At 39.6% G+C, this 13,770-nt stretch overlaps 2 protein-coding genes across 4 annotated transcripts in view; one reads left to right on the top strand and one right to left on the bottom strand.

Moving 5' to 3' along the window:
- Positions 1-275: 275 nt before the first annotated feature.
- Positions 276-10,139, top strand: ANKRD1 (ankyrin repeat domain 1). The gene is made up of 9 exons (XM_067552820.1): positions 276-360; positions 2,055-2,234; positions 4,383-4,520; positions 4,631-4,738; positions 5,664-5,762; positions 7,169-7,267; positions 7,433-7,531; positions 7,712-7,810; positions 9,217-10,139. The coding sequence occupies exons 1-9, from the start codon at positions 334-336 to the stop codon at positions 9,325-9,327; spliced, it is 960 nt and encodes a 319-aa protein (XP_067408921.1). The 5' UTR covers positions 276-333; the 3' UTR covers positions 9,328-10,139.
- Positions 9,554-13,770, bottom strand: part of RPP30 (ribonuclease P/MRP subunit p30) — a 29,630-nt gene continuing 25,413 nt past the window's right edge. For 2 of the 3 annotated variants that reach the window (XM_067552821.1, XM_067552822.1), the window contains exon 11: positions 9,554-13,252. In XM_067552821.1, coding sequence (XP_067408922.1) covers positions 13,146-13,252 — 107 coding nt within the window. In that variant the 3' untranslated portion in view covers positions 9,554-13,145. The remainder of the gene's footprint in view (positions 13,253-13,770) is intronic. The other variant, XR_010920676.1, reaches the window with a different exon arrangement.

The following is a 13,770-nucleotide window of genomic DNA, read 5'->3' as shown; positions in this document are numbered from 1 at the left end:
TTGCCAATGGAATGATGAGCTCACGTTGCATAATGAGTCACATATTCAGTGTGGTTAGACTGTAAGCTTAACTCATTCCCCAAGTACACCCCCCTCCCATCCTGACCCCAACAGTAGGTCGGGCTAGTTAACATGTGGAATGAGAATGCACCTACCTCTGAGCTGGCAGGGTTAGGGATGTACTTGGATTCCCAGGTTGGAAGATTATCTCACTCAGTCTAAGTTCTCCCAAAGATATATAAGCTAAGCTATTTTGGTGAGTCGCAGCAGAGCTGCCTCAAACACTAGAGGATTCCATCCATAAAGGAGTACAACTTACAACCACCGACAAACATGATGACGTTGAAAGTAGAGGAGCTGGTAGGTACAAGCTACTTTTCACTCACGATTACTGTTATTTCAGGATTTTCATTGTAACTGATCAGCAAGTCTTTATTATTACAGGTATTAAAAGGACAACCATCACTGTGATATTCTGGGTACATAATTATATGTATACCACATTATGCTAGGAAGAGCTTGTTTTAATTTTTCCTTGGGGTTTGGGTTTCCCCACGTAATATAACAAAGTAGTTGACAGGGTTTCGTAATGGAAGATGCCTCACCAGAAGGAATGGGATAGCCTAGCATTCATTGTATACTTCTTTGAATTTGTTTTTAAGCTTAGTTGCTGTATTTGTATTTAAGTCACACATTTTAAAAGTGTGCACTCAGTAAAAGGTGTTTACGTGATCTAGATCTCGTCCTCCAAGACTGTTTCCTTTGTACTTTTAATGTAATGTTGACAATCACTAACAAAAGGTCCTATAAACTCTTTTCCATGGTTTAAGAAGTTTTTTGAAAGAATGTCTAAAACAATCAGCTTGAATGTTGAATTTGTAGTGTTCAGCCTAACAAAAACTTGATTGGACCAATAACCTGACCAAACAAAGTTCCAAAGTTCCTCTAAATTTCTCAGGAAACTCCTTTTCCTCCCAGAGGAATACTTTAAGACAGAATTGCTGTAGAACATAGCTAGTAAATACTAGTCTTAAATTCTTTTGCAAGGCCCCTCCAATTTCTGCAGTGCTAAATGCTCCAAGAAACAAAATTGTGCAACAGTGTTTCCTTACAAAACAATTTCACATCATATGATTTTAGTGAAATAAATCCCAAACCGCACCATGCAATTATACAAGGTTAACACATACATTTCAAAGGCACTTTAGTAAGCACAGGAAACATTTTAAAAGACTGTTCTTGTTTGTGTTGTGGCACAGGAATACCACTTGATGTGTGTAAGCTACTTAAAGTTGCTATTATCCTGCAACACTGACATCAATAGGAACTTTATCATTGACTTTAATGTGTGAGGATCAGGCCCTTATCCTATGTATCGCACCTATTTTAACTGTATTGTATGTGTCTGAATTAGACTACAAAATCCTGGAGACTCAGAGTATATCTTCAGCTATGTCTGCACACTGCAGCACTGTTCTTGTAAATAGTGTGGAATGATCTTGCACTGACAGTGAGTTGATAAAGGTGGAAAGATCCATAAAAGCCACCTAACTTCTATGACTTTCTGATTAATATTACACGGGATAAAAATTAATGGGAAAAGTGACAGAAATAAGATAGATAGATAGATGCTGGCTTTGTAGTGAGACACTTGCTGCACTAGTCTACTGTTACCATAGATAGCAGCAACCAAGACTCAGCCAGTCAGAAAGAGGACTCAGAACTTTATCATCCAGGATACTTACTACAGGGCCTGATCCAACATCCACTGACATCAGTGGGAGTTTCTCCATTGACTTCTATAAATGTTGGCTCAGGCCTTGCATGAAATCACGGTGACCATGGTCATAAAATTAATCCTGCTGCAGAGTGTGAGTAAGCACTGGGCTCTGATTACCACAAATGCAGATGGAACACTTACACATAGATGGGTGTTTTTTGCTTTTTGTTTTTAAAAACACACTGCAATTGGCTTCTAGCTATTAAGTGTTCCCAGGAGGTGAGTACTTAAGACTTGGTGCTCCAATTACAAAACATTGTGTTTCCTTTTACAGGTGATGGGGACAAAGAGTGACAGTAAAGAGACTAGAGGTTTCCTCCCGGAGGACTTCAAAAATGGAGAGTATGAAGCTGCTGTAAGATTAGAGAAACAAGAGGACCTGAAGACACTCCCTGAACACTCCCTGATCCGAGGAAACCTGACCTATGAGAAGGAGAAAAAGCTAGAGGCAGAGGTAAGCTCTTTGGCTTTGTGTTCATTTTTTATCATCATGTGATTGCTGTAGTTGTGTATCCCGAGAATGCCACATGATTTTGTTCTTTTCCACCTCAAACAATTTCATGAGGAGTTTAAGAAGTAAAACCTTTGCAGCTCACTGCCCGGTGAGGACGACAGTGAATCTCATCCAAAGCCCACTAAAATCAAAGGAAAGAAGTCCATCTTCAATGGACTTTGAATCAGGCCACTAATGCTGTGAACCTGCTGCTAAACCTCTCTTCATTTGTAATTTCTAACTGGGGAACTAGGAGTCTTTCCTGCCCAGAAGATACCCACTGCCAGCTGTAGCATATGTTAAGGACCGGCATGTATGGGAAAAGCTCCCCACTTCATAAACTTAACTATTGTCACCATTATCAGCTGAACAGCCCCCGCTCCCCAAACTGGCACACACACACACACCCCATTTCCCAGCCCAGGGTTCTGTACCGAGATCTCCTCGTACTAAGGGTGTTTCTTTCCGGAAAGCCCTGTGGAAGGCTTATTAGAAATGAAGCCAGGGGGAGCCTTTCCACGGACTCAAAGTGGCAGTTGGAGGAGGACCTTACTGCAGAGCACATCCAAAACAGAGGAAGTTGAAGCTATTTGATGAAAATGCCCTTTAAAAATAGATATGAAGTGTCTGCTCACCAATTCATTTTACATTTTTAGCTATTTAGGGCCAGATTCCACTAACTTTATTCACCTTGAGTAGTACTGTTATAGGGCACGCTCTGGCCCCACCCTCAGATATCCCAGAAACCACTCAGTCTCTCCACTGAGTAGCAACTTCGCATGATTTATTTACATTCCTAGCTCTAACACCAATACAGTCCTATGCAGCAATATTATATACAGGATATCTCTACCTTTAGCTCTTTCCTGCAGGTCCTGAGGAAAACAGGATCACCCTCCCTTGAGATCACTAGGTTATGTAGGCCCTGACTACTCCTTTTATGACCGTAATACTGCCTTCCTGTGACCTTCTTACTCTATCAGCAGAGGGATATAATTGGCTCATCCAGGCTCCAAACCTGATCACCTAATTAGCTTACACCTCCCCAATCAGCCTTCTCCAGGGGAGCTAGCTGATGCCTAAGTAATCGGAGTAGTTCTACCAAAGTCAAGAGGACTACTCAATATGGGTAAGAGTGGCAGAATCTGGCTCTTGATCAGTTAGCTTTTTAGTCATTAGGTGCCAGATTCATACTTGAAAGCAGGTGACTTCACTGCACCTTTTTACTCCAGATCTGAATGAGGCCTTAAGCATTTACTAGCACCAGTTTTTAAGGACAGCAGTGACATTTTTAATAGATTACTGCAGTGTAATAATATTGAGTGAAACTACAGGTCGGTATGAACCTTGAGTTCATTTAAAGACACATTTTCCTTAAGTTAAAGCCATCAGCTACACAATAATGCAGGAGAAAAACTGTGGGCCACATCCTGAAAGATTCTGGGGACATGGAGCTTGTATTTGAAGTCAATAGGAGATATAGGTGCTCAGCACCTCTCAATATTTGGCTGTTAAATTCTGTGGGAAATGATACAATATGCAGAAATGGGAATTTTATGCTACATAGAGGAAAAACAAAGGGCCAACTTCTTCCTTCATAGCTTGTGTGAATCCACTTACTACAACATGCTATATGGGCTCTTAGAGCAGAAATTAGATGAGCAGAACGGGGATCAAGGAAATACAGAAGCAAAAATTACTTGTAGATACTTTTGCAATCCATTGTATCATTTCAGCCATCACAATTTCCGGTTTCATAGATTTTAAGGTCAGAAAGGACCATCATGATAGTCTAGTCTGACCTATATAACACAAGCGGTAGAGTGTCACCCAGTGATTCCTGCATCTATCCCAACAAGTTGTGGTTAAAAGGATATAGCTTTTATTAAGCGATTCAATTTTAATTTAAAGGCTACAAGAGATGAAATATTTACTACACCCCTTAATTATCTATTCCAATGCTTAATTACCCCATACTGTTAAAAACTAGCATCTTATTTCCAGTTTGAATTTAGCTGATCGACACTATAAACTGCATTGCTGTGCTGAAAGAAAACAAGTTTTACATTCCCTCTAGACTCACTCCTATCATTTGCTTGTTTCATTCAGCTCAAGAAAAAAAAGCTAGAGGAGAGACCAAAACTTGAAAACTTGCAAGATCTTGAAAAAATTATTCAGCTAAAGAAAAGGAAAAAATGCACAAAAGTGAAAGTGCCTGTTTTAAAGGAACCTGAAACAGAAGTTATTGTAAGTTCTGTTGTTAGAAAGTACATTCTTTTGTGAAAGACTTGTTGGGATTTCAGGAATAGTGTACAGTTGTAACACACATTTATATTCTGTACATTTGTCTCCATCAGACAGGGCCAGTGGATGTACCTACATTTTTAAAAGCTGCACTGGAGAATAAATTGCCAGTAATCGAAAAATACCTGTCAGACAAAGGGGATCCAGATGCTTGTGATAAGGTACAACTTTTATACTTATTACCTCAGAAACACAGTGGTAAAAGTGATTACTATGTGTAGTTAGGCAAAATTACAATTTCCATTACATTTTGTAGTCTCTCTTATCCTTCTGTTGCATAAAGGAGAAAGAATAAACTACAGGAAACAACTTACGTTTTCTTGCTTTAAAGAGATCCCCTGGGAACATACAATGTATATTTTACTTAGGATAGTCTGCATATTTATGGGAAACATGATGGTGATCAGGAAACCCTGATTTCCTTTGGCAAAAGGCCCTTCAATGCTGCAGGATTCTATGACAATGAGCTACAATACAGAAGCCTTTCTGCAGAGTTATAAAAACCAGATTCTTTCATTCTTAAAAAGCACGTCTTTGTTTGGATAGCTGACTCTACCGCATTCCCAGATGGGAAGGGACTGTCTGCTCCCTTACATTATACCCTGCTTAAAAGTGCATTGGCAACATAGTAACACGGACTTGGGCAGAGATATCCGGTGCCTGCTGATGGTGGGGGGCAGAATGAGGGCAGCCAGCTTCAGCAGTGTTACAGAGCATGCTCAGTCTGTATGAGCCTGCTCAGGACAAGCCAAACAGCAAATCTGGAGGGTCATGTGACCCTGCATGTCCCCACCCCATGTGTCATCTCTGGACTTGGGAATTCAAGAGGTTCAGAAGATTTTTAATTAGAATGCCACGTTGCAGGTATTACTCATGCCATTTAAAATGTGTTGGATAGGCAGCTCTTAGCTAGGAAAAGTTGCTACTAAAATTTAGCAGATTTAAGGTCTCAAAAACATAAGCACTCAAAAATGAATCAGCATAAAATACGTTTGCGCTATCATCCAGGGTATGAGAAGGAAAAGGATTTCACAGATCTCTTTGTGCCACACACAGTATTTGACTTATCACTGTTTTAATTGACAGTACAAACGCACTGCATTGCACAGGGCATGCTCAGAAGGACATCTGACGGCTGTGGAAAAGTTAGTGGAAGCTGGAGCCCAACTTGAGTTCCAAGACATGGTATACACATCTGTTTGTTTCTTTGTAAATCCTGCTAACCGTATCTTGCAGATGCCAATTTCCAAAAGCCCATACAAGAGAGATCAGAATTACAGGGCCTGTCACAAGTGATCAGAGCAGCTTGTAAGACTGTACCCCAAAAACAGGACTATTGAGAAGGGGGTATAAAGAAAGGGTGCCTGTCCCTCCTGCTCAACCCTCCCCAAAATGGCTGTTGAAAGATGTGAGGATGAGAAGCAGATTGCCCAGCATATAACTTCTGTTGCCTATTCACAACAGAGCCTGACCAAAGCCTAAAGAAGAGTAGCAAATCTGGGGCCAGGATACTACTCCAGGCCTGTCACCTCTACAAAGTGGTAGAGAAATGCCAAAGGCTCATCCACTTACCCCAGGTGCACTGCAATACACACCCTGACACCTAGGCCAGCATTTCAGCCCTGAGCAGGAGAGCACTACTCTTTTGGAATGGGGTCCCTAAGTGGAGTTGAGTAACAGCAGCATTCACAGCTGCTTCTGAACTCCTGACCGTTTGCATCATTGTTGCATAGCAGGGATCAGAGAAGCCTCACTTAACCCTCCAGTGACTGGAGGTGAGAGTAGAAGGGAAGAAGGATTTCCAAGGGGCAGGAGGAAGCCTGGGACATAGATGTTAAGAGGGACGTCTGCGCATCTGGAGAAGAGCTTGGAAAAGATGTTTCTTTCCCATGAGCTTTGTTTTATTTATGTTTTGGAGTTCAAAAGGCATCAAAACAGAATAATACATATTGCTAGGCATCAAACACTGAACACTACCCTTGGCTAGAATGTTCATATCTGGCTGCCCAGTTAGGTTTCTAAATCCGTAACAGACACTCAAAGCTAAGTTGCCTGATTTTTAAAGTGTTGATCTCTCACTGCTCCCATTGATTTCACTGGGATTTGTGGATGCTGAACACTTTTGAAAGAGCAGCTCAATTAAAATTAGGGGGTCCTCGACATAGATTTAGGAGCCTGACTTCAGACAGTCAGATCTGAAAATTTTGGACATCGTTTTAAATTACTGTGTAGAAAAACAAAGCTGCACATGAGCTAAAACTGTCTTAGTAAAGGTTTAATTTAAGGCATGTTATAATAATCAAGTAACCCATAACCAGGCCCAAACACCCTACTATAGCAGCGTTGGCAGATCCCATTGCCTTTAAGTACAACATGTCATGACTATGAAAGATGACAAATCAGAAGTACTAGAGACATTAGAGCCAAATAAGAAAAGATGCTAAAAGCCACAGCTCAATGAGTACTGACTTACTGTTAGGTCAGACTGAATTAAAATCAGCATTATTTTTAGAAATTTTATCACAATTGTTTAATCTGTTGGTTTTTGAAATTCTGAATTCAATTATTTTCTGGTTGTTTTCTTGGTGTAGCTTGAATCTACTGCTATTCACTGGGCGTGTCGTGGAGGAAGCCTGGAAGTTCTGAAATTCCTGCTAAACAAAGGAATAAACAGAAACGCCAGAGACAAGGTATGTTCTTTTATGCCCTTTTAAGTTGGATGTGAAAAATTGATCCTCAGTGCAAATAAATCATTATTTTGGCAGCTGTTCTCCACATATTGGCTCTAAATCAGATTTGATGATTTTTCATTGATACCTGCTCCCGCTGATTGTTTTCTCCCTCCCATTTACTAGTTGCTCAGTACACCTTTGCACGTAGCTGTGAGGACAGGTCAATATGAATGTGCAGAGCACCTCATTGCCTGTGAAGCAGACCTCAATGCCAAAGACAGAGTAAGTAAATTATATATCTTATTTAACACAGAAGCTACCTCTCAATTACAATCTAGCACTGAGCTGACATATGCCTTTATAATTCTACTTGACTGTACAATTACCGTGTGCTTTGTTCAGCTGTGAATGTTGTGAGTACTGAAGAGGCTAAGCCAGTAATCGATCTTATGTTTATTTTAGGAAGGAGACACTCCAATGCACGATGCAGTGAGGATGAATCGTTACAAAATGATTAGGCTCCTGATTTTGTATGGTGCAAATCTAAACATAAAGAACTGTGTAAGTAAGATTAACAGAAAAGATATAATACAGTTTCCCCATCAGAACAGTTTCATAGATCTTCAGGCCAGAAGGGACCCTTCTGATGATCTAGTCTGACCTCCTACAGAAGATTAAAGTAGAACATATTGAAAATTGGTTTGCATTTCATGAAAAACTTTCAGTACATTTTTTAAAACTCAAAAAATTGTATCCAGCTCTGATTTAAAATTATGCCCAACCTTAATATCTACCTAGGAGACATATCTTTAAAAAAATCCAAAATATATTATTCTTTTGGAGCAATTCTTTGTTACAACCTGTTGCACTTGCACTGTATGTTGGTAATGTTTTAAACATCTGTGAAACAACAACTGACTCTTAACCTCCTAAAAAGAAATCTGTCCTATTATGCCAGTCAGCCCCACAGCTGATGGCAGATCTTGGCTGTGTGTCTGGATGAATAGTTAATTAGAAACCTGACCCGTGGACCTGTAAATCAAGAGCGGGAGGGGGAGGGAACTTTGACTAAGCAGAACTTTAAGATTAATTTAGGAAGTCCCAAAACTGACTTTTTGCATTTGGTTATTCTGCCAATACCAGCTATGGAGTAACAGGAAGATATCTGTAACTGGTTGTTAAAATACAGCAAATTAGCTAATCCCCACTTACAAAATCAGGGGAAAAAAATTCAAAAAGGATAGCAGGCTGGAAAGTGACCTTTATTACTGTCAATCACCAACTTTTGCAATTAATTTGGAGAACATCAATCTGCCTTGCTGCCTAGGTACAGCATTTTGCGAAGGCTGCCAGGCAATTTCCTCAGTCCATTCTGTTTGGTCCCTCTGTAATGTAGGCCTTAATGACCATATTCATCAGCATATGTGCACAGAACGACAAGTGTTGAAAACCAAACATTTGCTCTCTTAAGCCGTGTCTATACAAGTTTTACCTGTTTAACTTAAGGTATATTTTTAAATCTGTTTAGTTAAACTGTTACAAACCCCTATGTAGACACTTGTTTCAGTTTAAGAGTGGTTTATGGTTTATCTTAAGTCGATTCCTAATTAATTTAAGCTAAAACAAAATAAACTTAGTTTAACTGAAAGGAGTTAGATATTTTAGCAGATGAAATTAGTGTGCTCTATTATTGATCAGGACATCAGCTAATAGGACCAGCTCCTTCAACCACTGAAACTAATGGATATTTTTAGCTACCAACTTCAAAAGGAGCAGGAACATATCTATAGAGTGAGGCACTTGGTATCATAGTGATGACTTTGAGTCAGAACTTACGTATTATCAAATGCAGAAAGACTGTTCATTAGACATATGTACCACACACACAGAACAAGAAAACAGGGACATTAATTTTCTTAAATTCACCACCTGAAATTAAACTTGGTTCCCCTCACTCTTTTGAATAGAAAGAGAAAACCCCTATGGATCTTGTTCTTCAGTGGCAGAATGGCACGAAAGAGATATTCAACAGCCTTAAAGAAAAGTCCTACAAGAACTCCCACATAGACACATTCTGAAGAGAGGAAAAAAAAATATTTGCCTGGAGAAAACGAGTCTTCTCTTCAGCAGTTTAAAGGCACCAACCAACCTCAAGAAAAATTGCACTGAACATGCTATTTTTACTGAAGAAAAATTGCTTATCCTACTGGATTATTTGTAGCTGCCTTTATTGGAATACTCTAGAACGAAGAGGCAGAGATATTTAAAGACAGTTTGTTAAAATTCCATTGATTTAAAGTTGCCTTATTTTATTTTTTGTTAGTGGTTCAACTGATTTGTCAAGTCATGTTACCATTGCTTTTATACAGAGCTACAGCTACTACCATGGTAACCTGAATCAATCAGCAATATTAACACCCTCCCTAACCCATAACTTAGTCAACAGTTCAACTGTAGTAGCTGCTTCCTGTCAAGCCTTTCAATAGACCTAATTAGCTAATATTGGTCTCTGTTGCTGTCTCCGCTGAACTCTCAGCATTAGAGTAAGTTGTTAAATGCATGGCAATACGTAAAAGACAGTAGAAAGCAATGGAAGGTTTACTAAAATGCCAAATGGAATTAAAGGAACAGTTCAGTAAATGGGCTTTGTTGTTTAGCCAATCGTTATTGATAGAGAAGCCCAAGTCAAACATTAAGTAATTGTTTGGTTGCTGGATTCAAACAATGTTCAGAAGGTAAGAGGATGAGAGTGAAGGAACGTGCACCTCCGACAAGCTGGGATATACTGATTTAGGAAAGACAGATGTATATTTGTAAATGTATACTGCTTTGTATGTACATTTTGTATTGATCTTATTTAAAATTTAATAAACGTGTATGGCTCTTTTTATCTGAGTGTATCCTGCCAAGTGAGAAGATGTTTGCAGCATATACAAAAATGGGTGGGAGAGGTTCTGGGGCTTGCAATGTGCATAAGGTCAGACTAGATGAGCATGATGTCCCTTCTGGCCTTAGAAGTCTTTGAAGGAGCACCATGATCCTCACAGTCTGCTTCCTTCCCTTTATTAGCTAAATGATTAGGTATACAGTATCTTCAGAAAACTACTCAGCTACCAGCTCTGAAGTACCACCTTTTCATTATTAAATGCCTTTTCAGTTTTGTGTCTGTGTAAAAAAAGACAGTGGTCAATACCTGCAGTAAAACTTCTGTTTTGATTTGAGTTTGAAGTAGGCATCAGCTCCTCAGCTAAGCAATAGTTAAAGCAGATCCAAACAGGATGGGGAACTTGAACAGCACCCGCCAAGGAAGAGGGGGAGCAGTATTCCTTCTTGCTGGGAGAAGAGGAGCAGCTCTCCCTTTGCTTTTAGTAGGGGAAGTGAAGTTATAATCTCTCCTCCTGTCCCTTACTCTAATCCCTGTGGATGCACCAGTCATGGGAGTTCTAGATCTGTTAATGTTACAGTGGCTTTATACACTGCATCTAATTAAAATCAGACATCAGCAGCCTCCGAAATGAGAGAACTACCACTTTCCCATTGCTACATCCCCCACCCCCAGTCATTCTAGCCAGCAAACACTGGAAAGAAACCTAAATCAACTCCTGATACACTGCTGCACATGATAGGGATATAGTCAGTCATGTATAACCAGTTAATTATATTTAGACTTTGGCAGACTGCATGAATATTTTATTACAAAAGTAGGGTTTTGCACGAGTGTGATTATAACCAAATGTGACAATAAAAGAGCACAGACACGATCTATTCACAAAGCAGGAATACCTATAGAATTCTATTAGAAGCCACCTATCATACTGGATGCAACAGAGATCTAAACAGACAATCCTCTTCTCAGACAAGTGTTTTCCAAAGTACCCCCTAATTAATCCAGCCCACTATATGGAAATCCTTACAAAAATCTCTGTAAATGCTGGGATTTAAGAACACGCTCCTCTTTGTAGAGTCATAGTAGATCCCTGTCACTGTCCACTACCCACTTACTGCAGCTACACCACTCTTCTGTACAACAGGCCAGCTCAGCATCCATGAAAGCTAGCAACAGAATTCAGACATGAAATAGGCTCTGATTTTTTATTTTGTCTGCATTTATACTTGAGAAATATTTATACAGTCCAGGCATCAGAGGTTAGGGCAATACAAAAAAAATTCAGTTTAAAGAATTTAATGTTATGTCTCCAAATTTCCTATCAGTGCTTCGAGGGGAAGGAGATAAAGAACAAATAACCTTGCTTGCAGCTTCTGTTATCTCCAGCCTTGACCTGATGTTAAACACATAGTAAGCAAGATCATCATGCTGCTTGTTCCACATTCTTAGGCCTCCCTATGCATCATTCAAACAAGCAATTTCTCTCTCAAAGCAAGTACTCTCTGGCCATGGCAAAACGGTGCCACTCCTGCATGTAGTAATCAGCAGGATTTGGTCGCCCCCTTTGGTTTCAGCCAGAATATCAGAACTTTGTTTATGATTCTCTAAACAACAAACTAATATAATTATACCCAATGATTGATGCAGATCATGCACAAAGTCCAAGAAAATCAACAGCATCAAGGGCAAAAAGTGCATTGTACACTTCTCAAAGTCAAGGCTCCTTGTGATTAACACACACCATCTCTAAAAATATTAGTGTATTTTAAAGCAAAACTCCATCCATTGTGCTTAGTCCAGATGCTGAATTTTACCTTCTGTAGATCAACCGCGAAAGGATACCTGTGGTATTTTACAAGATATAATTTGCATTTCTCAGCTTGCTTCCGGAGGTGGTCACAGGGCTGAAATTGTCATTGTTTGAGACACAGCTGTTCCACTGCTATCTTTTACCTTTCTTTCATATTAGTTTACCATCAAAAGAAAAGCCTTAATCAAGACTTGAAACAGCCCTAAAAACGTTTTGCAGGATGGAGCGGATTATAATTTGCAGGCATCTGAATTAGATACATTGAGGTAGGAATCAGAGGGAAGAAAGTGGTAGCAGAATGGATATTCTTGCTGGAGAACATAGATTCTGATGCAAGTTTTATTTGTCTAAGGTTACTTAGACCTAGGTTAGGCAGCTGGTAAGTTGTGACCGCTGCTTGTCACATTGATCACACTCATCTCAATGTTACCTTAGGCTCTTTTTGTCTGTCTGTTCTAACTAGCCGCTGTCTCATATTGTATTTCGATTTTAAACTCTTCTGGCCAAGGACTGTATTTTAGTTGTATCTTTGTATTATGTCTAGTATAATGGGGATCAAGTCACCAGGCGCTTTTGTAATACAAGTAACTAATAAGGGATTTCCTTGCAATTCAAAGATGCCAACATTTCCGTTGCAGCACACAACTGTAATGAAACAAAATTAGAGAGTTCTATTCTTCATCAGGCAACTATTTTTCTTATGCCAGTTGGGCGGGAGAGTGGGGGCTGCAGGTACTGGCTTGCAGTTGTAAAATGAAGTATCTGGAAGCGTTCTAAACTTTGCTGAAGAGAAGATAGGGTGATCACGTTTTAAAAGGACTAATTGTAAAATCATGTCAATGGATAAAGAGACATATGTAGCTGTACAGTTCATGGTGTAACATTTTTCATACTCTAATATTGCAAACTGTACACAATCTTTATAACCTCCAGGGATTAGGAGTGGTAGGAAAGAGACTGCCGCTCTAACAAAAATTGCAAACCAGTTCTAGATTACCCTTTGGCCAACAACAGTAAGATCATTCTGCTGCGGTGAAATGTTATGAATTTCAATATCCTTATTCTTGCAGAAATATAACTTTTTTTTTCAATAAAAGAATTCTTAGCTGAACAAATTAAAATAATGAATCAATGAATTGTTGGGTGAGGTGGCGTGGGAGGAAAGGCCTCTGTGGAAGCTGAAAAGTTGGGTTTGATCCTCATGCTTCAGTCTTGGCTTTCTTGCAGACTGGGAGAATGCTTTCCTCGTCGGCTGCTCGGGGGGTTTTCTTGGTGTACACAACCCCAAAGGCAGTCTTTCTGGTTTCTGGAATTTAAAAATGAAAAATCAAACAAAGTTTAAAACAGCTCAAGTAAAAGTGATGCTGATATGTTAACTGCTCATTTCAATCTGTCTCCATCCTACTGCCTAACAATTACTTCCTCATCCCCTGCACAGATAATGCTAGCACAATGCAATGGCCTGAATTATATGTTACTAATGCAGTAGTTCCCAAATTGGCATTCTGTTGCCTATTTCAAAAGGGAGATAACTCTGCACCCCACCCTAACAGTCCTAAATTCCCTCTTTTCATGTGGCATTGTGTCCCCTTTGCTCCCTGTGGTAGCAACCTGTGCATTTCACACCGCTACAGAGCAGTAAAATGAGAACACCCAAATACATTAAAAAAGGCAGCAGAGACAAGCCCAAGAATATTAGTGCATATTCAAAACTTTAATTATTTCAGTATCCTGTGTTATGCCACAGAACTGGGTAACAAAGTGCTAACAAGGCTATTTCATTCATCTTTGCAGAGACCTGTGGATTCCTCCTTCCCAAAGGAA

Source organism: Emydura macquarii, unplaced genomic scaffold (genome assembly GCF_026122565.2).
Source record: "Emydura macquarii macquarii isolate MOO-44397 ecotype Brisbane River unplaced genomic scaffold, CSIRO-AGI_Emac_v2 contig_1390, whole genome shotgun sequence".
In the NCBI taxonomy this organism is placed as follows: domain Eukaryota; kingdom Metazoa; phylum Chordata; order Testudines; family Chelidae; genus Emydura; species Emydura macquarii.
This window is presented reverse-complemented; position numbering and strand designations above follow the sequence as displayed.